The sequence below is a fragment of the Kwoniella dendrophila genome, chromosome 3, assembly GCF_036810415.1.
Source record: "Kwoniella dendrophila CBS 6074 chromosome 3, complete sequence".
Classification (NCBI taxonomy): Eukaryota; Fungi; Basidiomycota; class Tremellomycetes; order Tremellales; family Cryptococcaceae; genus Kwoniella; species Kwoniella dendrophila.
In genome coordinates this window covers 56,416-78,554 of record NC_089478.1, presented here as the reverse complement: position 1 = coordinate 78,554, position 22,139 = coordinate 56,416, and the positions used below count along the sequence as shown (strand labels likewise).

Genomic DNA, 22,139 nt, shown 5'->3' with positions numbered 1-22,139 from the left:
GGTAATGTCATATAGAATTTCAAAGGTTCACTAGTTGAGCTTTTACACCTTGTCAGTGAATGGATCAGCAGTCGATCATCATTAAAACTTACGATACACATTCAGTCTATTTCAGCTTTTTAATCATCACGGAGATGTATATCTATCTCTCTATCTGCGTACTTTAGGAAACAGTTTATACCGGCATTGACTGATTTCAAATGGCATCATCACCTCAAGCTTCTTCTTCAAAAGCTTCAACTTCTTCTTCTATACCAGCTCCTAAGAAGCTGAATAGTAGGTCCACTTCTTGCTTTCCCAATCAATTCCGCTTCAATTCAATAAATAATATGTAGCTAACAATCATAATCAAAATTCAGGTTGTGATGCATGTAGATCACGAAAAATAAGATGTGATCGTATATTACCTGCTGAAGGTAGTAGTCCTTCAGATTCAGGTATTCCACCTCCTTGTAAGGTGAATAATATTCCTGATGGTGACTATGGGATAGAATCTGAGCAACATGGGACTTAAAAGCTGATAGGCCAATAATCTGATTTGAGGGGAAAATAGCAATGCGGTAATCTTGGTATAGAATGTACGACAACATGGAGACCTAAAAGGGTGAGTAGAATAATATAGTGATTTACTTGTTCTTTTTCTTTTCAAAATATGACAATTGTAACCTAATATTTATTCTTCTTTTTTTCGTACATAGCGTGGACCACCTAGTGAATACCTAAAGTAAGTCATTGTTGTCGAAAGAGACATGAGGGGAAATTTCCTGATATACACCAAAGTATTAACTGAATTCTGGTTCGTAATTTCCAGGAAACGTTTAGCGGCTGAAGCTCAAGCTCAAGCTCAAAGCCATAGTACTATAAATGGTAATTCCATCATGAACAATGGTTTATCACCTTCAACATCAAATTCAATATCTATAGAAAATTTAACTTCATCGCCCGGATCAGGTTCTGCTTCTGCTTCGATATCAAGAGTCGCTTCAAATCCATATCCGCATATACAACACCCGCCGCCGTCACATCCTTATTCACCTAATCAACAACAACAACAGCAACAGCAACAGCAACATTACCCTTATAATCCTCAACATAATTATTCACCTGATGATAGATATAAACATGAACATCACAATCATCATCAAAACAATATTGGTCATCCACATTCACATTCACCTAATACAGTAAATTCACAATCACCAATTTCTCATTTATCACCTCAATCACATTTCTATTATCAGTCCAATCATAATAATAATCTTAATTATAATAATCATCATAACTATAGTCGTAATTTACATGAAACAAATTTCAATTCTTTAGAAAATGTTTTATCTAGAGATGTTGCTATGTATATATTTTCTTTATTCTTTGATTATGTGAGTTTACATCTTATGGTTTCCACAGATTTCAGTTCCCTTTCAGCTTTCCTAAACAAAGAGTGTAGTTGAAGAGGACTGTTAAATCTGGATGATGACCCGTTGATCATCACGGGCGGTTGTGCTGAACATATTTGACCTTTTACTATATAGGTACATCCTTTAACTCCTTGTCTTCATCGTCCAACATTCTTAATGGAAGTAGAAGCTAGAAGAGATGAAAAAGATCCTGTTTTTTTAGCTTTGGTTTTAAGTGTACTAGCTTCTGCTATGGTCCAGGTAAGTTAGCATATAGTTCTACCAATTTGGATATAACCTCGAGTTTGAAGATGCATGCAAAGTTTCCGTACCGCGGAGGGAAGACTAATATCGATGTTTTACTGTTTAACAGATACCAAAAGCACTTTTACCTCCGATAAATGGTGTTCCAGCGCGTGATGTAGCCAATAGATGTTATCAAGTTTCACGTTTAGTCTCTTTAAGTACATATGATCCACCTACAATAGAGCTTGTAATCACTAGATTTCTGGATGCTGTTTATCATTTGGTTTCTGGTAGATTAGGTGCACAAGGTATGTGTTCTTGCCAAATATACACTTCTGAAGGGATTGGTTTCACATGACATCAAATAGCGAATGGCATATCGCTAATTTGTTAATCGATTATCTCTACGCAGCGGCGTGTTTAGGCGAAGCACTGCAGCTTGGTGTATCTTTGGGATTACACAGAGAGTCAAGTTATGTTGGATTGGGTAAGGCTTACAGATATCACTGTGCTTTCATGAATGCTTACCTGAATATCTTATCTCTGCTAGATCCTATAAGCACGGAAGTAAGACGAAGAATGTTTGCTCTAATCTTCACGTCCGATAAATCTGCGTAAGTACACATATTTCATTGCTCGTTTATATGAGAATAAATTAGTATCCATATTGATCGTCTCTGTAGTGCATGTCTAAGGGATCGTCCGATCTTTATAACTACCGAAGAGTGTGATACTCTAATGCCTAAAGAAGTGTAAGTTTTGCAATCAACCCCATTTGTTGAGAGAAAGGTTGTACTAGCTGCGATCATCTCACCGGTCATACCCAAGCTGATTTACAATTGTCGTCAGGGATGACGATTATATAACTCGCACGGAATATCTAGAATATCCAGTACATGCTACTTCCACTATTGCTGGGTTCAAGTGAGTAACATTCAACACCTCTTGCTAAGATGCCCACAGCTGATCGCATTATCGGCGACTCAGTATCGTTACAAGGATCTTCAAGTAAGTCTAGTATGAACGAAAAAAGCTATAAGGTCGACGGTTGACTTTCGTTGACTGTATCAGAATTGTAGGACACGCACTTGTGTTACGTCGTGCAGTAAGACGAGAATTACCTCTAACACCTGAGAGTATTTTATCGTACTTGAGGCGTATAGAGACAATATCAGAAGATCTTAAAGCAGTCTTACAAGATATACCATCTGCTTTGAAATTAGAGGATTCATCAGCCCCATTAGAAATACCGTAAGGATCTTACCAATTCTCTCATCAAAACTTTCTCAAACAATAATACAAAATTTATCACATTTGCTTATTGTGACAATTTTTTTTCATTTACCTTTTTCTATTCTTAGGGAAACAAATCAAGAATGGGGACAAGACATATTAGCTCAATTAGATGTGTATTTCTCACAAGCTTATCAAACTCGTTCTATCGCAAAGGAATCTTTCTTAGTTTTGAAAGGTAATATATACGTCACTCATGCTTTAGCACGTTATGTTTTACTGTAAGTAGTAGCTCTGATCATACATTTTTTTAACGATAACACTAATAAAACCTTGATTTCATTAGAAAATGTAGAAATGAAATCATTGAACAAGCCAATCCCGATGGAACAGATTCAATGTCGGGTGAGTCAAAAACAATTCCCAATCGTATGATTAATCTATGAAAGCTAATTCGTTCAAATTCCATTATCCCAGCTACTGCGAGATTCTTGTCATTGATTACAGGAAGACAAGATAGGTATGAGGATATTATATTAGATCTGTTACAAGCTTTGCACAGGTGAGTTTCAGCGGGTTTTCCGATTACGTATTTGACTAGGTGTATGCCAAACTGATTCAATCATTTATCTCTTCAACAGCATACCAATTCAAAATGTGAGTTTACCCAGTATAATTTCGATATTTTCCGTTTCTTGCCACATATCACGTATCTCAAGTAGGCATACTGATATTATCGTTTCCCTGATCTCATATCGAATAGCTCGCCGTGAATGGTCCTTCCCTAGTGAACAAAGTCAGATATGTAGCTGTAGCTTTATTAGATGCTTTAGATTCACAAAATCCAGTTAGTAGAGAAGGTGCATATTTGTTAGATTTCTTAGGTATTTTATCGGAGATTGAACAAGTGAGTTGCGACATTCCTGATTTTCTGTACAGCGTCCGGGTTGTGCTGAGAAGTCTGTTCACTGATAACTGTCTATGGTATAGACCTTGTGATTATCTGGACAAAAAATTGATTATAATTTCGCATTCACCTCGAATATGCAGTATATATATGCTATATCCATGATTAACCTTACAATGCATTGTTAGAGATATTCTCCAAAACACAAAAATACAACATTAATAAGCTGCAATGTGCAAATGATGAAATGCCTTGTAGGTGCCGTTCATCCGATACAACAGACCAAGTTGGATGATTAATCTCGCTTCTTAGAATTTTTAGGAAGTGTCATTCTATTTAATCTTGTTAATTGACTAACACATGATTAGATTTCGCGTCGAGTCAAATTCGAATCTAGGTTTGGGTACTAGGTTAATCTCAACTGGCAGAACCTTTTTAGAGTTCATTATAGCTTGGTTCGGTAGGCCATTATGCCATCTTCTACAGAAAGTAGATCGTGTTCGTGGTAATGTCGGACGAGTTTTTGTTTGAGGAGGAGTAGCGGTAGGAAGGGTAGAGTCTTTGTGGTATGTTCCACATGACTCGCAATGTCAGGAAATATCTTCTATGGTGGATATTTGTGGAAGTGTATGAGACGTTTCTATGATACAAAAAGAAAGGGGAATCCGTTTAGTCTCTCTCTGACAAATATAGATATTCAGAATTAAGAATGGTTCAAATAGACATACCATGACAACTTTTACATTCCACTTCTTCATCATCCAAATAATGAATCTGATCAAACAATCGATTTATCATGGACCTATCAAAACCTTGTCTCATAGGTAGATCTTGAGGTAAATCAAATTTAACCGAATCTTTAATCAATCTTGAAACTTGTTTATGATTTACACTACAATAACCATCATCATCATCATCGTCAGATGATTTAGTTGCGATATGTCCATTTGAATTAATAAAATTCCATTTTGTATTCTCGATGACTTGTAAAGGATTTTTAACATTTGATGGAAATAATTGTTGAATTGATTTGATTATTTGCCATGATCTATAAGAATATTCTGGTCCAGGTAAATAAACTGATTTTTTTGTACCAGGTTTAACTAAAATTGGATTTGCTGATGTACCTATCAAATGTGATTGAAAAAAATAATTATTTTCACAATTCTGGAAAATAGGTAATATTTGATGAACAATATTATGTATATTAACAAATTTTAATGATTTTCCCCATAATGATTGATGACTAGTAGATGATAAATGTAAATTTGATAATCGTTTAATTAATTGATATTGACCTTGTAAAGTTAAATCACGATGTTTTTCCCAATTTTCAGATAATAAACTTTTAAATGCTATACATAATTTTTCAGGTTTTGAATTTTTAATTAACATTTTTAAAAATGCGGGTAATTGTAATTGTAAATCACTTTGATTATGATAATACGTGTATGTAGGAGGTACCCAAGTTCTTAAATCATCTAATGCTTGAGGTAATAATTCAACTGATGAATTGAGATTTGGAAATATTATAAATGATAAATCTTTGATATATTTATTGAAATTTTCTGATATTTCATCAGATGGAAGTGAATGTATGATTAAATTTTGAACATATTCAAAAGATTTTAATCGTCTTATCAAAGTATTTTCTTCTTTAAATAAATCATCGTCATTTTGATCATCTTGATTATCTTCGTTATCCTTGATATTGACACCTTTTAATCCTCCTTTTCCTTCTATTCTTGAATATTGTTCTAGTCCCAAAGGAAAAGATAGTAAAGAATCCGATTTGAATTGTTGAATATGTAAAGTTTTATATAATATAGGTGTAATAGCAAAATATAATTCCTTTGAGCATCTTTGTATATTAGATACTGTATTAAGATATTCATCATTGACAAGATGTTGAGATATTCGACGAATTACATCTATAGGCAAAGGATTACTTTGAATCTTTGATGATGATGGAAGTGAATAACCTTTCTTCGTCGTCTTGATTGACAAAGCGTCGTTCAAAGTGGAAGTGGTGGGTATAGCAATTGGCATTTTTTGATTGAATCTAAGTATCGATGAAGATGGGGAATGGGGTTATAAGGTATATTTTTAATCCCCATAAACCCCCTCCCATAACGGACCATACTATTTATATAGATTTATTGACAATCACATCATCACTAGTATAAAGAATGCGAAAAAAAGGTAGAAGGAATTATCAACAGTAAAAATCAGAACAACGCGTACTATACTTGTAGAAGAATAAAAGAAAAAGCTAAAAGATCGGCCGATAGAGTGTATTTAACGTAACCGGCCGATGATTTAATTTTCTTTTTTTATCAGATTAGATCAAGAATCAAGCCACGATAAACAACCCCAACCCCTTTATTCCTTTGCAGAGGAACTCAGAAATCCAAGCTCGCTTTGCGTTTTGCTAACGAATCGGAATTTTGCGGAAAGTTAGGAGGAAAGTAAAGTGTATTTTTGCAGCCATAGATTGAAAATACAGTAAAGAGGCTACCGTCATATATCGGAAATCGACCCGATATATACATATATCAAATTGACAAATATGCGTGAAGAAACCTTTGAGAGTGACATTGTTATGGCAGGTCTTGGCGAGATTGAATAGCATACATAACCATGAAAGCATACAAAAAACTAATAATACTAAATGACGCTAACTACACATAAACTTATAATTCCGAAAAAGCGATAGAAGCCGTATTGACCTATACCTTATCCGTTGAAATTTAATAGAAAATAGCTCTTGACTCTTCCTTCACAACTGAAAATATAATTTCTCTCGTCCATCTACATATTCCGTTTACTATTCCGTTCTACAAATATTGCATGATCCCATTATTAGGTTTATAATATTTCCCATATTGAAAGTCTAAACTCTAGAGACGGTAGTTGTAGCGTATTCATCTTTTTCATCACCGATATTTTTACCTTGATTTTGTTCTAATTCTCTTCTAGCTTCTTCTTCTTCTTCTCTTTGTTTTTCTTCTTTATCCAAAGTATCCGCAGGAATTTCATCTGGTGTAGTATTGACCAACATGGTTATAGTTGGTGCAGCTACAGCCATTAAAGCAAAAGTAACACAGAAACCAATTAAAGGTGAAGTTTTAATCTTTGTATTCATACCATATGATATAGCTTGACCAACAGCTTCTAATGATCTAAATGCTGCACCATTTCTAACATTGGCTTGTGCATCTGTTGCAAAAGATGATAATAACCAATACATGTATGATTGGGATAATGGTCCTGTAGTTTGAACAAAGAAATAAGGTAAAAATGCTGTTGGATACAATGAATCATCCCAATCGATTTTACCAGGATTATGATTTTTGAATTTAACTTGCATAATGATCGTCCAAATGTATACTGCTGTGTTCAAGATGATTACAGTGAATAAACCATATTGAGCTCTTCGTCTTTGTGAGACACCTTTCATATCAAGGATAAATCCTAACCCGAAACAACCGATGCTGATCGGATTGAAAGATATTCTAATCAGCACTTGAATTCTAGCTTATCTCGCTTATATGATCGATATCGCACTCACATGCAGAAGAATGGTGATACAAGGGAAGAAAGAGCTCTTGCTCGTACACTGAAATAAGTACCTATTTATGGGGAATATTGTCTTGTCAGCTTTGCGCGGGAAGTGGTACTATATCCCTTGGAAAGAGTCTCGAACTCACCTAAATATGTTGACCAAGTACCACTATAGAAGAAAGACCAAACGGCCCAAGGAGCAGAATATATAATGAGTTTTGATGACATTGTCTTTTTGATGAAACTGAATTCTTCTCTCGTTGATAACCTTGCAGCAACTCTAACTTTTGTTCCATCTGATCTGACAACGCTGTGTAAAGGTTTGATGAGCCAGGCGAATGGGAATCTGCGAGATTACAGATGAATTGTAAGCAATGGTAAGTAAGAGATGATAGATATTTTCAAGCTTTTTTATTAAAAAGACTTACGCCATAGATTCGATGATCAAGAAAGCAATATAAGTGTCAGGACTAACACCTCCTTTTTGACCTTTAACATGGTTCTTAGATAAACTGCGAAAGTTCAATCAATCAGTATTTCATCAACCACCGACTATGGGTCTTCCTAGGTGATTAGACGATAAACTTACTTGATAGCACCACCAATCAATTGCCCCAAATTTCTAGCAACAATCCAAAGAGCCAAATACTTTCCTCTGGCTCCACTTGGTGCAATTGACATGATAGTACCAGATTCAGCAACGTACCAACAACCGTTTCCACTACCGGTAATGAAAGCACCAAAGATCAAGAACTATAATGTGAACAGATTATGTCAGCGATTGAATCTCATATGTCTTAGATAATTGGCACGGAAGTTGTCATTAACTCACCCATTGAACACCAAATTTACTGTTACAGTAATAAGAAGCACCTCGAATGGGGAAAGAACAAGCACCAAGGATTAAAGCCCATTTTGTACCGATTCTGTTGACAATTGGACCACCGAACATACAGACTATAACGAAATGAAAAATCAGTCTCATAAAAATTTTCTATTTTTCTCCATGAACGTCAACTTACCAGTAGCTAAACAGGAATAACTGATAGCAGTGCTACAATATTAAAGGGAAGCATATCAGTATCACCTCGCTCCTTTTTCATATTTTAAGAATATAATAATTAAAGCACTTACGCGATATTTGAAGTTTGTGGAGTAGCTAAACCACCACCACCTAAACCAGCAATAGCATCAGCCATAGCTGGACCACAAAAAGCTTGAATACTAATAAGTATCATTTGTGTTAAACTGTGACTATGTATTCTTTTCCATAATGGTGTATCCCTCTGATAAGCCACCATATCAAAATCATCTGCATTATGAGATGTTTCGATAGGATTAACAGCTTCGGCATCCTTGAATCCTGATGGAATATTCTCTTCTAAATTATGTGTACCACCAGTAACTGGTTTAAGTTCTTTCGACATCTTCACTATATTATTCACCAGTGTTTCGAGTTTACCTTGAAATCTAATTGAAGAGATTTAACAAAATGGGAAGGCGATACGTTGTTGAATAAAAAAAATGGGGAATAGATGATAAAAGGTGAGAATCGGTATGGAGGGAACACATTTTCGATAAGAACCAATTTCATATCTGTCCATATATATATGTATATATATATATTTTCTTTATCATGATCATACCGTTTTCTTCTAGTTTGTTATCATCATTCGGTCTGATCGGAGGTGATTTACCGATAACAATGGAGTCCCATTAGAGGAGATTGTCCCTTGAAGATGGGGGAATGAGGAGAAGAAGATTGAAGAATAATGTAATCCGTGTAGGTGGAATTGTTCTTGCCACCGTGATATACAATCCGTTTTATCGGACAGGTTGATGGTACTACGTAATACTTTTGTGGATCGGGTGATGAAAGGGGTATAGTTACTATGAAAGATCAAGTATGTCTCAATGACAACAATAATGCCGTACTTGTCAATATGAACCCAGATGAACCCATATGAACCCACAACACTATAATCACTATATTTTAAGCTTGTGAAGAACATTTCGAAGGGGGTCCCTTTACCTTAATACCGATATTCATCAAAGGGGAAAAAAGCGATAAGAATGACATAATCTCGCAAAATCAAGGTTTCCACTAAAGCGGTGAAAAGCAAGCTAAGTACTACAGTAGTTTATCAAGAGTAAGTGAGGCATCTCGCTTAAAATCTCAAGTCCTGCTTTAAACACATTGTGAACAACAGGTATTAGTACTCGGTTATTTCGAGTTAAGGGGTGTCCTCTGAGGCTGTCTTCTTTGCCAAACGTATAAACGTATAATCCGATAAAGCGGATTATGGGTTAATGTTGACAATCAAGTGTTGTCAACGTATACATGAATAGTAGTAAGGTTATCGTAGTGAATGAATAGAGTGTAAAGTGTAAAATGAAACAGTTCTTCTACTTGTCGCCGCAATATAAAGATAAAAAGTATCAGATGTAATTTGATCCCGGTTTAAATGAATAACCGAGCTATCCTAGACTGAGTCTGATTACCAACCGGTATATGTACACACAATATCAGGCTGTTAAATGCCACGCGCTGACCACGAGACCGATGATAGATTTTCCCTACACGGCACATGATAACAGCATGAATACAATGGCGGAATATTCCGCAATTTCACCAATGAGATATCCGGTATCGCGGATCATCGGTCATTCCCGATTTCAATTCAAGTTGTAGTAGCGCTAATAAAATAATAATGATGGAATATAATATGATACAACGATAGAATAATAACATATATACATATATACCCCTAAGCGCTATCATCTATAGCTTGCCCTTCTTCTTCTTCTTCTTCTTTTTCTTCTTCTTCTTGTTATTCTTTTCATCTACCATTTGTATCTTTGGTGATGATATCGAGCTACTTTATTTGATTATCCTATTACAATAACAATATCTGACTCAACATGACACAAAGTTCTAAATCAACTACAAAAGTCATTGTGGTAGGTGGTGGTGGTACGATGGGATCATCAACCGCATTGCATTTATTAAGAAATGGTTACACACCTTCAAATATAACTGTTTTAGATACATATGAAATTCCTTCTGCTCAATCAGCAGGAAATGATTTAAATAAAATTATGGGTGTTAGATTGAGAAATCCAGTTGATGTTCAATTGAGTATAGAAGCTAGAGATATGTGGAATAATGATGAAATGTTTAAACCTTATTTCCACAATACAGGTAGAGTAAGTCCAGGATATTCGAAATAATATCGTAAGTATTTGACTCCAGCTAACCAAGATATGCTAGCTCGATTGTGGATCTGGACCTGAAGAAATTGAATATTTAAAGAAAGCGTACAAAACTTCCATAGAAGCTGGAGTTGGATTAGAAAAAACAACAGAATGGTTAGAAACCGAAGAAGAAATTTTGAAAAAAGCACCATTGTTAGATCCAGAGCAAATCAAGGTAAGTGGTTTTACTCGCGCAAGTATACCTGTCTTATTCTGGATAAGATTGTTGAATTCCAAATGCTGTCAACCTCTTTTAGGGATGGAAAGCTATCTGGTCCGAAGATGGCGGTTGGTTAGCTGCTGCAAAAGCTATCAACAGTATTGGTCAAGTGTTAAAGAAAGAAGGTGTAAACTTTGGTTTTGGCGGGTAGGTTTTCCAGAATTTCCGCTTCTAGCGCATCGCTAACACTACAATAGCGCTGGATCTTTCAAAGCTCCTCTTTTTGCTGAAGATGGTGTAACAGTCAATGGTGTAGAAACCGTTGACGGTACAAAGTACTATGCAGACAAGGTAGTCTTAGCTGCTGGAGCTTGGAGTTCTGTATTGGTTGACTTGGAAGAGCAATGTGTATCAAAGGTAAGTCGTTGTTTAAGTAATCTTGATAACTTGGCGCTGGATTTCGATTCCTGACAAATTTGTATACATAGGCATGGGTATACGCACATATGCAACTTACACCTGAAGAAACAGCAGAATTCAAGAATTGTCCTGTGGTATATAACGGAGATCTTGGATTCTTCTTCGAACCAAATGAGTGAGTCTTGTCTACCGTCTACAGCATAACAGGGTAAGGTTTGATCATTCTTCTAACAAGAATAATCTACCTATTTAGACACGGTATCATTAAAGTCTGTGATGAATTCCCTGGATTTACAAGATTCAAACAACATCAACCATTTGGAGCTAAAGAACCTAAAAAAATCTCAGTACCTAGATCACATGCTAAACATCCTACTGATACTATACCATTAGAATCTGAAGCTAGTATAGGTAGAGCAGTTGATGCTTTTTTACCTAGATTTAAAAATAAAAAAAGATTTAATCAATCTTTATGTTGGTGTACAGATACAGCAGATTCAAATTTATTAATTTGTGAACATCCAAAATGGAAAAATTTCATTTTAGCTACTGGTGATTCTGGGTAAGTTGAGCACAAAAATATCCTTTTTTTTTTTCCCTCCTTTAACTCTTTTTCTTCTTTCTAGTTAATCAATTTGGATCAAGTTAATTACGAGAGTCAAATATATATATACTAATCAATCCTTGTTATAAACTTTGTATATTAGTCATTCATTCAAACTTTTACCTAATATCGGTAAACATATAGTTGAATTATTAGAAGGTAGATTATCAGAAGATATGAAAAATTCATGGAAATGGAGACCTGGTTCAGGTGATGCATTAAAATCTAGAAGAGCCGCACAAGCAAGAGATTTAGCTGATTTACCTGGATGGAATCATGATGGTGATGTGAATGAAATCAATTCTTCTATTGAAAAATTAAAATTATCAAAAGAAGAGACTGCTAAAACTGGAAACGGTGGACCAGTTGTTGAGATCTGATTGTGGGATTATCTGGAAAATCTTATCGAGAACAATACCGGATGTAGGTTAGAATAAAATGTTATTTCAGTTTATATGTATATATATCTCAAATATCTTTGTAAAAGTTTACAGCATTCATTACTACTTTACTGCTCAGATTATAGTGGGGTTAGATCACACTTCCATACCCATGAAGCACCAGGTTTTCATATAATGAGATAGATTGGAAAAAAGGCGGACGACAGATCTGCGATGCAGTCATTGGCAGCTATCATTTGACAAACTCAATACTATTCGGCGAGATAGTTGATTTTACTGCATTTATCTTAATATGCATTCATGCTATTCCGATTTATCTATAAATAATCTCTAGGTTTTCTAGATCTATTGTTCTACATCATTCATAATCATGATCATGATCTTATTAGAATTTAAAAACTTCATCTTGTGTATAACCTAGTTCTTTGAAAGCACCTAATAATTCACCTTGTCTTGGACCATCTTTAGGTCCAGCAAGTGATTTAACTTGAGGTGGTGGACCACAAATGAATGCTTTAACTTTTTCATTTGATTCTGGTGTTCTTGGGAAAAGTTTAGAAATCATTGTTGGTGTAATGAATCCAGTTTCACCTATCGCGTTGTTAGGAAAAAAAAAGGGAGAGAAGCATGATTAGTAATTTTGGCTCAGAATGAGCATAAAGCTGTTTCTACCGTTTTTGAATGGATATCGATATGTGCATGATTAGGAAGAAAAACAGAATGGTTAACTTACCTTTCCAGCCCCAAGGTGCTTTATCAACAACGTATTTGACATCAAGTCTATCGGGATGTTGTTTAGCAAGTTCATCCCATTCTTTTCGAAGTACTAAGCAGCCAAGTATGAGAATATCAGCTTAAGTCATTTCCTTTCGAGTGTGGTGTTCCAAGGAAGTCCTTTTGCCTATGTTTGGTTAACGACACTCACAGATATCCTTTTCAGTAACGTTTGAGAATACCAAAGTCCATTTTGTCTTATCTTCAGGGAGATTCAAAGAGTGAGAGATAAGTTGATACATTGGTGTAATACCAGAACCACCAGCAACAGCTAATCCTCTATCGAAAGTATTTGGTTCATATTTGAATTTAAGGATAGGACCTTTGAAGAGGAGTTGTTGACCAGGTTTCATAGATGACATGTAAGGGGTAAGTTTACCGTCCTATGAAAGAGAAGTAGACTTGATAAGCTGCGTTCAACGTGAATGACTCAGAGCCATCTCTAGGAGAAATATTGTCCTTGCTTGGTTTGATTATTGTTACAGATAATGATCAAAACTCACTTTGTATTCTTTAATCATTAAATCGATGTGACCTTTTTGTTCATTTGATGAGACGGGGGTGTATGGTCTATTTGATGATTAATTACAAGATATCAGTCGGATTCTTCACATCAATCAGAACGATTATAGTCCCAAGCTGATAAGAAAAGAAGTAAGATGCGATAATTTGCTCACCTGATAACAGGTTTACCTTTATCATCTTTAACTTCACCTTCACCTTGAGGTGATCTGACTAATAAAGCAGATGCAACTTCTGCACCTGAAACTTTATCTTGACCATCTTCACCGAAAGAGAATCGGTAAATAGCTGTATTGTGATTATATGGTTCAATGTTTGTGAGTGTGAAAGGTGTCCAAGAGTCTCTGTGATGAAGAAGAGTAGAATGATTAGCTAGCTAATCTATCAAGTCAAGCAAAAACAAACAAAAAGGAATCATGATCAAAATAACAAGCGAATGTATTTGGATTCGATAAGAGGATAATACGAATCACACAAATTCCTAATTGTCCTAAAGTAAAAATTCAACTCACTTGATTAAAGCTGCATATGAACCTGTTCCTTGATTTGCAGCATCAACTTCAGATTGAACACGTTTAACTTTATCTTCAGCTTTAGCCTCTAATTCATGAGCTTTGGCTGAGATTTCAGCTTTAGCAGCTACAAGTAAATAGTATAATAGTTAGCATCGAATCATACTTGTAAACATTACTGATGGATGAGTGATTTGGATACAACTCACCAGGGTTGTATTGGAGGTAAGCATAAGCACCGATACCGGTCTAAAGCGAGATAATCAGATAAAAACTTCTTTTGTGGTGTGGTCAAAGGAAAGAAAACGATTTGAAAACCTACAACACCAGCAAGGGACAAAATCAAACCATAATCTAGATGGCAAAATTAGCATGTATAATTTCCACAACTTTGACAAGTGTACTCACTTGGACCACCAGCAGCAGCGGGAGAAGCGTAACCTCTTCTAGCTTGACGAGCTACGTTGGTCTAATTGAATAAAATATTGATTTGTCAGTTTTTCCCAAGTACAACTTAATAGGTTGATTACAGATGTCCGTCCATCATACTAACAGAGATTGTTGGTCGAGCAAGTCGAGCAGTTGAAAGGAATCTAGCAGCTGAAGCCATTTTTTGTGATTATTGACTAGACGTATGTTAGTCTTTCTTTTTTTGTTTACAAGTTAGAAGGAAGAGGTAAGGAAGAAAAGATGGTCTAGTCAAATCCGATTTAATCTTAATTGCGCGATCGAACATTTCAAAGTTAATAGAGTATGATGACGAAAGTCCTCACACATAGTCATTTTTACGTAACAAAGCAGCAAAGAACGACAAACGCTTTCTCTTCTTACATATGATCAAGATGAACTATACAAGATTTGAATATGAGTGTACTGAATGCAGAGGCGAATGAAGAAAGACGATTTGGCGTGGAAAGATCTTGCTACTGATAAGAAGATTCAACTGAACAGCTGAGATCTCCGACTGGTAACTGCTCAAAGCATCTTTCCTTAAACACCCCGCATATCCGAAATGAACTTTGTATACATTTATTGTACTGTAGTACAATTGCTATTTAGATACATAAATCATTGCTCTATCAAAATTACTCTTACCTTTTCTTTATCTTCTGTATTCATTCTAAATTATTGCTGTTTTTTCCTTTTTACCGAAAATCATTTTACATTCTTTTTTATGTTTGTCTTACAGGTAAACAATCAGGAGCTTTACCTCTATCAACGACTTTATTTTTCAATTTACCTATACCTGTAATTTCAATTTCAATTACATCACCATCTTTTAAAAATACACCTGTTGATAAACAAACACCAGATGGTGTACCTGTTGAAATTATATCACCAGGTTGTAATGTTATACCTAATGAACAAGTTTCAATCAAAGTTGGTATATCAAATATTAATTCTGATGTATTTTGTGATTGTACTATATTACCATTTAATTTTGTAGTCAAGTGCATATTCTTAAAATCAAGTGCGGAAGCTATTTGAATCAGATATATCAGTATAAAATGTGTGGTGAAATATCATGACATTGATGGAGAAATAGCGCAATAACTCACCATGAACAGCCCAAGGTCCCATTGGACAAAAGGTATCTAAAGATTTACCAATGTAAAACTGTTTATGATCTCTTTGTCTTTCTCTTGCGGTTACCTTTGAAATTCATTATATTTTATTTTGATTTAGCGATTGTATTCAAATAATACACAACTCAAGCAATACAATGATCACAGATATTGTATAGGAGAGATAGGGAATTATATAAAGTATGAAAACGAAATAAAACTTACATCATTTACTATAGTAGCACCCCAAACATGATCCCATGCATCTTCTTTTTTGATATTTATACCACCTCTACCTATAATAATAGCTAATTCACCTTCATAATCTACTGAATTAGTTACTTCGGGATGTGGATAAATGTGTGCTCCATTTCCGATAATTGATGTAGCTCTTTTGGTGAAGATCACTGAGAGAAGAATAGTAGTAGGAATGTATATGAGTTAGTATACTGTATATACAATATATGTCTTATCGATTCCAGGATAAACAAGTTTCGTTGGTGAATAACAAACAATAAAACGTTTCAAACCACTCACCTGGGAAATCCGGTTGAGCTTTATTATCACTTTTATCGTAACCACTATTATGAAATTCTCTATAATGTGAAAGATGTACAATACATACAAATAATAAGCAAAATTAGCAACGATAATTCTTGTATATATATATATAGATTAAGCTCGAATATAGAGTGAAACATTGGCATAGACAGAATGCGTATTTAAAACAAATAATGAATAACTCTATACTTACTCAGCATGTTCTTTATAATTTTTACCAACACAAATAATATCTCTACCTCTTAAAGGTGCTAAAATAACTACATCATTTATATTTTCAACTGGTGTACCTGGTATTAAAGTTTCATTTACTTTATCCCATTCTTCAATTAAATGATGTAATGATCTTATAGGTGAATTATCTGGAAATCTTAATGGTGTTACTGTCGTTGATGATGGATCCAAAACACCTATATGTGGTCTTGGATTACCTTTTGATCTATCTGTCGAACATTGAAAATGGGGATACAATCTGTGGTCAGCTTTTAGAAGTATTCTTCCAATCCAATCCAATCCGATCGAAAGCAAAGGAAAAGTATGAATGTGCATGAGAACAAAAAAAAAAACACTCACATGCTACATATTTACCACTACTTGGTAATTTGGTTTTTGATGATCTTCTAGCTTGATTAGTATATGCGAAATTCATATTGATTTATCTTTATATATTCCAATCTTTGTTAAAGTGATGCTGCCAAATGAACGATTGAGCGACAAGGATGATACATATAACAACACATATACTATAATGTTCACATATCTGAAGAGCTGCGAGTGACTGCCCTTTTATTGACCAGTCCTGTCTTTAGCTTCGGGCAAGTAAGACATCACTTCATTTCCATTATTATTACGAGATCGGAACAACCACCGCGCTTATCAACCGAACCGAATAACGAGAGACAAAAGACACTTTCTTGTGTTACCTTTCTAATCAAGACATCATACATTGCAGATTCAACGATACTGAAGGTTATTTTGATGGAGAATCACGATCTGAGATAACATCAAATCAAATCCAAGCACAAATTGATACATGTATGTATTGACACTTCCAATATATCACAGAAATTTTACAGAATTCGTTTTGGTATATTACACTTCACGTTCCTACAAATCCCCTTATCGTATTTCGTTATTTTACTACTTTCATTCCAGAATCATCCGTTACCTTGTGTTTAAGCTGTTTGAGGTAATTCACCTGCAGCGAATAATTCAATGTGTATTCTCTTTTCATCTATACCAAATGATTTCAATTCTTCTAATTTATCTACCATGAATTTCTCTGGACCACATAAGCTAACAAGGATTGATGATGGTATATCAGCTCAATCCTCTATCTATGTTTAATGTCGAAATAAGACGTGACTCTGTACTCACTAGTATTCAGTTGATTTATCATCCAAGTATAAATTATCTTTAATTTGATTGAGATTCATTCTACCTTTAACATCATAATCTTTACCTGACAAATCACTTCCTTCTTCAGGTGAAGAATAAAATACTTTATAAGAGACATTAGGATTTTCTTTCAAGACTTTTCCTCTAATATAATTACCGAAAGCATGAACCTTTTTGTTTCTTGCTACAGTGATATAATTGATTGGTTTTTCTTTGTTTTCAAGTTGTGAGTTCAAAATTGATAATAAAGCTGTTTGACCAACACCAGCAGAAATTAAAACTAATGGTGCGTTAGGTTCTATTAAAGATGGTTCATAGAAGAAATCACCATATGGAGAAGCAACGTCAATTATTGATCCTTCATGTAATTTCTCGTGAAGCAAGTTTGACATCCTAATCGAAAACGTTATCATTAGTTAAAAGCTCGTACTAAACTACTACACGTAGACTATGAGAGGAGAAGAGATATTCATAGTAACTCACCATCCTGGATGAGAAGGTACGACAGGATTGCTTTTAGTTGGAATTGCAACCCCATCTTCACGTTTAACACTAATTCTAAAATATTCTCCATTTGAGCGATCCGATAAAGAATATTGTCTGGCTTGTTTATATCCTAATGAAGGTATATATAATGAAACTGCAATGTATTGTCCAGGATGATATTTAGGTAAAGATTTTCCACTATCAATGGATTCTAAAGGTTTTAAATAAAATGAAGTGATTTCATCTGATTCTTTGATTTTTTGAGTTACTTTGAATTGTTTCCATCCTTCCCATCCTCCATTTTCTACTGCTGTTGTATAAAATTCTCTTTCGCGATTAATGAAAATCTGTTCATAGCAAAGAAAAATGCAAGCATCGGTCAGTTTTTTGTTGACATGTAATAGGCAAACTATTGACACTTCTTTTTTCATTTTCTTGGTAATCACGATAGTCTTCCTAAACTCACCTTGGCTAAATTCCAATAACCATTAAACCAAGCATCACCAATTTCAGGTGTGACAGCGTCACCTAAAATATCAACTATAGATTGAATCAAATGTTTACCAACTATACCATATTGTTCTGCCACGATATGTAAAGATGTATGTTTATATGCTATTCTATCAACAACAGGTAATAATGGTGTTAAATCATCTATATTACATGCGTACGCGTATACTGCTGCAGCTAATGCACGAGGTTGATGACCGAGCTAGTTGGATTGAGGTGAAATCAGCTACGGTTGAAACAGAGACAAAGGATATACCGTGATTTTGACACAACTCACTTTCTGTGAAGATTCAGAGAAAACATCTCTTAATTCAGGATGAGCACGTATCATATTTTTGTCTATCAATAACGGGTCATATCATGAGCATATCTCCTTATATATTGCAATTATCGTTTCAAATGTAAACTTACAGAAATGTGTAGTAATTGTAACACCATGTTCAGCAAGTATAGGAGCAGTAGATTTAATAATTTCTCTTTGTTTTTGGGTTAAAGGTGGTACATCGGGTATTTTAGTTTCTTCTATATCACCTGTCTCGCATCTATGTCCAGGATCAGGTTTCGGGAAACCACTATAATAGTAAAGCAGAGTTGGATTTGTTAGCATCAATGATGTAATATCACATATATATAAAAAGATATATTTTCAGGCGTTCGACTTGACTTACTTTGAAACAGGACAACCAGAGGATGATCCATTTAGTGTTTTACCAGTTACTGGACATTGTATACCTTTTTCTTCACCATGTCCATTTTGTTGTTGTTGAGGAGTTAATTCACCATTGGTTGTTGAAGTAGATTTCGACATTGCTTTCCAGGTTGCTGCGGCAGCTACAAAAGCTAATGTATTCTTGAGATCCATTAATGTGATTGTTTAAGTCAAGTAAGTGTATTAATCCGTTAGTGATTTGAAATAGATGATAATAAGTTAGCAAACATTCGATAAGTCCACTTGACTTATATATATAATCCATTCCCACTAGATCAACATGTGTTTATTGTGATCACAAGTATCATGTTAATTGAAAAATAGCGAAACCATCCGAAACGGGATATCTTGAATTCCACCATTACCATTCGCAGATCCAGAAGAATACCAAATATTGGTAACAACATACAGTAGCTGGAATTGATTGATTTGAGGTATTTTGCATCAAACCCACGGCCGAGCAGTTCTACTGTATTTGCCCGTTCAGATTGAGTCAGCAGTATGTGTGAAAAGGGAATATGAATGAAATCCAATTGGGTCCGATATTATGGGAAAGAACAACAAACTGCGGATTCCCATCTAAGGGAAAGGAAGGGGGTAGTCTTCATGATGGTGTAGATCCAATAGAATGTTTCTCCTTTGTCATGAACAGATGTTCGTCAAGCCGAATGACCCTACAAGTGAGAGGTATGAAGACGAAAATGTTGGCAACGGGAATCTCATGGAAGATCGTCTTTCGGAATCGGAAACTATTGGGTAAAAAATGGAAAATTTCGGAAACTTTGCAATTCTTTCCTCTGCTTGGCAAGTTATATTCAAGATATTATTATCACAGTACATTTTAGTTCGCTTCCGCGTAAAAGTGTCAAAAGCTTAAAATGAAATTTCCTTGACATGTTTGCTTTCTCCTCACTACTTCTCACTTCTCTTTCCACTCTAGCTATTGTTCTCCCTTCTTTCTCCCTGCATATCATATATATCACTATGTTCTTTAACGACCCAAGGAGTATTAAGGGGTGTTAAGGCGTAGAAGTCAAAACTTCGCTTAATATTGTACTTAAACGTTCTTAATACGTGATATGCGTGCCGATTATGCCGAGAGATTGCATTACATTTTATGGTTATGATATGGTTTATACACGGAAGATATCGTACAGTATGCAAACTGAAACTATGTATAGGATGTTGTCAAAAATAATGATAATGAATACTTGATGATCATAACCGATGCGAAGAAACTTGGACCTAGGTAATATACTAAGACTGATTGGACAGTTTCGCACCAAGTATGCTCGAGTAATACGAGCTGAGTTTAACGAGAGGGCATGTATGTCTTAACATGTATATCTATCAACCGTACACAAGTAGTCTTCGCTTGAATTGCTATTAGTAGTTTCGTGACCATCTTATTTTCCTTACAACATAACGACTAGATACATATATTGAATATTCCCTACTACTCTGATATTCTTATGCTTTTGATACAGGAACGACTGTCCCATCTTGCAAGATCTTCTTAATCACTCTAGCAGGATTACCTACAGCGACAACTCTATCAGGTATATCTTTAGTTACGACTGATCCTGCACCGATAGTTGAACCATTACCAATTTTAATACCAGGACATATAATTACACTACCACCTATCCAAACATCTTCACCTACTACAATGGGTTTACCCCATTCAGGTCCTTTTCCACCATTTCTTTCTTCAGGTGAAATTGGATGTGAAGGTGTATAGAATTTACAACTTCCTCCTATCATTGTTCGATTACCTATTGTAACTATGAAAATAGAAAAAAGATCTTTCTGTCAGTCACGGTCAATATAATAAGGGGGAGCTTGTTCATATAGAGTAAATGGGATATTTGAGTTTTGGGATAAAGCTTAAATATGTTGCGAGAGTAAATTTGAGCAAAAAAGAAGCCAAAAAAAAATATCAAAAACTCACTTGGACAAACATCGATAAATTGACATTCTGGTCCAATATAAATTTCATTTCCTAAAGTTATATTGAATCCCTAAATTTATATGAGACTTCTAATCAGCTTTTCAGCTCATCATCATCGTCGTTTCTAAGATTGGTGTTTCTTGATCAAGTAAACAAGCGATATATAAGATTGTTCAAGAGATCTGAATAGTGGCATCGATACACGTTAAAAAGGGTAATGCAACTCACATATTCACATGAAAACGGTAAAGCTATAGTAGTTTGAGGTGTATTCTCTTCATCTTGATCTTTTAAATTTATAAAACCTTTTATAGTTTTTTTCATTCTTTTTTCTGTATTTCTTATTCGATTAAATGCATAAACTTTTTCATATGATTCATCTCTTATTCTACCTAAATATTTATCTGAGGCTATGTATGGTTTACCTAAAATCATTAAATTCAATTGATCAGGTGTTTCATTTTGTTCTGATATAGGTGGAGAGGGTTTAGCGATTGGATTTAAGGAAGATGAGGAAGACGAAGAAGACATAATGATAATGGATGCGCAATACTGATTTTGATGGTTACACTATTGATTTTTGTAGATTTATCAATGGAGCTTGTAAATTATGGTTAGATTAGGTTGATGGAAGATATGTCCATATCACTTCCATCGTATTGTTTGTCAATCGGTATGCCTTTATGTAGGATATATGTTTTAAATTGTGACAAATAGCTCAACGCAGGATTCATCAACAATTCCAGATACAACACTCGGAAATACTATGCGGTGCCCAATCTCATAAAATGACGTTCTTGGCGTTCTTAAACCAGACTTTTCAGACGACTGATAAACTGATAAAATCCGGATGATTTACTGACCGCACATCAACACCTAAAATTGCAAATTCATGTCATGGATCGTCTTTGCTCTTTCATATGCCATAGAATGAGAATGAAATGAAAGTATAATTCACATCAGA

The 22,139-nt window shown here is 34.9% G+C and overlaps 9 protein-coding genes across 9 annotated transcripts; 3 read left to right on the top strand and 6 right to left on the bottom strand.

Annotated features, from left to right (window-relative positions):
- Positions 1 to 200: 200 nt before the first annotated feature.
- Positions 201 to 728, top strand: L201_002347 (uncharacterized protein; the record flags this gene model as incomplete). Its single annotated transcript, XM_066218124.1, has 4 exons — positions 201 to 276; positions 360 to 457; positions 554 to 604; positions 699 to 728. 4 exons carry the CDS (start codon positions 201 to 203, stop codon positions 726 to 728), a joined length of 255 nt encoding a protein of 84 aa, XP_066074221.1.
- A 21-nt stretch (positions 729 to 749) lies between these two features.
- L201_002346 (uncharacterized protein) lies at positions 750 to 3,875 on the top strand (the record flags this gene model as incomplete). Its single annotated transcript, XM_066218123.1, has 14 exons — positions 750 to 1,379; positions 1,533 to 1,658; positions 1,771 to 1,951; positions 2,056 to 2,130; positions 2,194 to 2,257; positions 2,327 to 2,395; positions 2,493 to 2,567; positions 2,715 to 2,894; positions 3,005 to 3,157; positions 3,223 to 3,281; positions 3,354 to 3,438; positions 3,518 to 3,533; positions 3,640 to 3,783; positions 3,867 to 3,875. 14 exons carry the CDS (start codon positions 750 to 752, stop codon positions 3,873 to 3,875), a joined length of 1,866 nt encoding a protein of 621 aa, XP_066074220.1.
- A 622-nt stretch (positions 3,876 to 4,497) lies between these two features.
- On the bottom strand, positions 4,498 to 5,832 carry L201_002345 (uncharacterized protein; the record flags this gene model as incomplete). The annotated part of the gene is made up of 1 exon (XM_066218122.1): positions 4,498 to 5,832. The coding sequence occupies one exon, from the start codon at positions 5,830 to 5,832 to the stop codon at positions 4,498 to 4,500; it is 1,335 nt and encodes a 444-aa protein (XP_066074219.1).
- Positions 5,833 to 6,676: 844 nt separating this feature from the next.
- On the bottom strand, positions 6,677 to 8,774 carry L201_002344 (uncharacterized protein; the record flags this gene model as incomplete). Its single annotated transcript, XM_066218121.1, has 8 exons — positions 6,677 to 7,277; positions 7,355 to 7,415; positions 7,494 to 7,693; positions 7,776 to 7,859; positions 7,937 to 8,100; positions 8,180 to 8,304; positions 8,370 to 8,401; positions 8,482 to 8,774. 8 exons carry the CDS (start codon positions 8,772 to 8,774, stop codon positions 6,677 to 6,679), a joined length of 1,560 nt encoding a protein of 519 aa, XP_066074218.1.
- A 1,495-nt stretch (positions 8,775 to 10,269) lies between these two features.
- L201_002343 (uncharacterized protein) lies at positions 10,270 to 12,166 on the top strand (the record flags this gene model as incomplete). The annotated part of the gene is made up of 7 exons (XM_066218120.1): positions 10,270 to 10,554; positions 10,619 to 10,777; positions 10,860 to 10,969; positions 11,020 to 11,179; positions 11,251 to 11,357; positions 11,436 to 11,744; positions 11,890 to 12,166. The coding sequence occupies 7 exons, from the start codon at positions 10,270 to 10,272 to the stop codon at positions 12,164 to 12,166; spliced, it is 1,407 nt and encodes a 468-aa protein (XP_066074217.1).
- Positions 12,167 to 12,572: 406 nt separating this feature from the next.
- On the bottom strand, positions 12,573 to 14,605 carry L201_002342 (uncharacterized protein; the record flags this gene model as incomplete). The annotated part of the gene is made up of 10 exons (XM_066218119.1): positions 12,573 to 12,778; positions 12,921 to 13,013; positions 13,113 to 13,344; positions 13,465 to 13,531; positions 13,639 to 13,827; positions 13,996 to 14,122; positions 14,205 to 14,244; positions 14,318 to 14,349; positions 14,404 to 14,464; positions 14,549 to 14,605. The coding sequence occupies 10 exons, from the start codon at positions 14,603 to 14,605 to the stop codon at positions 12,573 to 12,575; spliced, it is 1,104 nt and encodes a 367-aa protein (XP_066074216.1).
- Positions 14,606 to 15,167: 562 nt separating this feature from the next.
- Positions 15,168 to 16,770, bottom strand: L201_002341 (uncharacterized protein; the record flags this gene model as incomplete). The annotated part of the gene is made up of 6 exons (XM_066218118.1): positions 15,168 to 15,475; positions 15,555 to 15,648; positions 15,786 to 15,967; positions 16,098 to 16,156; positions 16,315 to 16,564; positions 16,695 to 16,770. 6 exons carry the CDS (start codon positions 16,768 to 16,770, stop codon positions 15,168 to 15,170), a joined length of 969 nt encoding a protein of 322 aa, XP_066074215.1.
- Positions 16,771 to 17,296: 526 nt separating this feature from the next.
- L201_002340 (uncharacterized protein) lies at positions 17,297 to 19,377 on the bottom strand (the record flags this gene model as incomplete). The annotated part of the gene is made up of 7 exons (XM_066218117.1): positions 17,297 to 17,417; positions 17,499 to 17,912; positions 18,003 to 18,352; positions 18,472 to 18,717; positions 18,793 to 18,854; positions 18,927 to 19,087; positions 19,184 to 19,377. 7 exons carry the CDS (start codon positions 19,375 to 19,377, stop codon positions 17,297 to 17,299), a joined length of 1,548 nt encoding a protein of 515 aa, XP_066074214.1.
- A 1,317-nt stretch (positions 19,378 to 20,694) lies between these two features.
- L201_002339 (uncharacterized protein) lies at positions 20,695 to 21,706 on the bottom strand (the record flags this gene model as incomplete). Its single annotated transcript, XM_066218116.1, has 3 exons — positions 20,695 to 21,008; positions 21,176 to 21,245; positions 21,404 to 21,706. The coding sequence occupies 3 exons, from the start codon at positions 21,704 to 21,706 to the stop codon at positions 20,695 to 20,697; spliced, it is 687 nt and encodes a 228-aa protein (XP_066074213.1).
- Between the last annotated feature and the right edge of the window lie 433 nt (positions 21,707 to 22,139).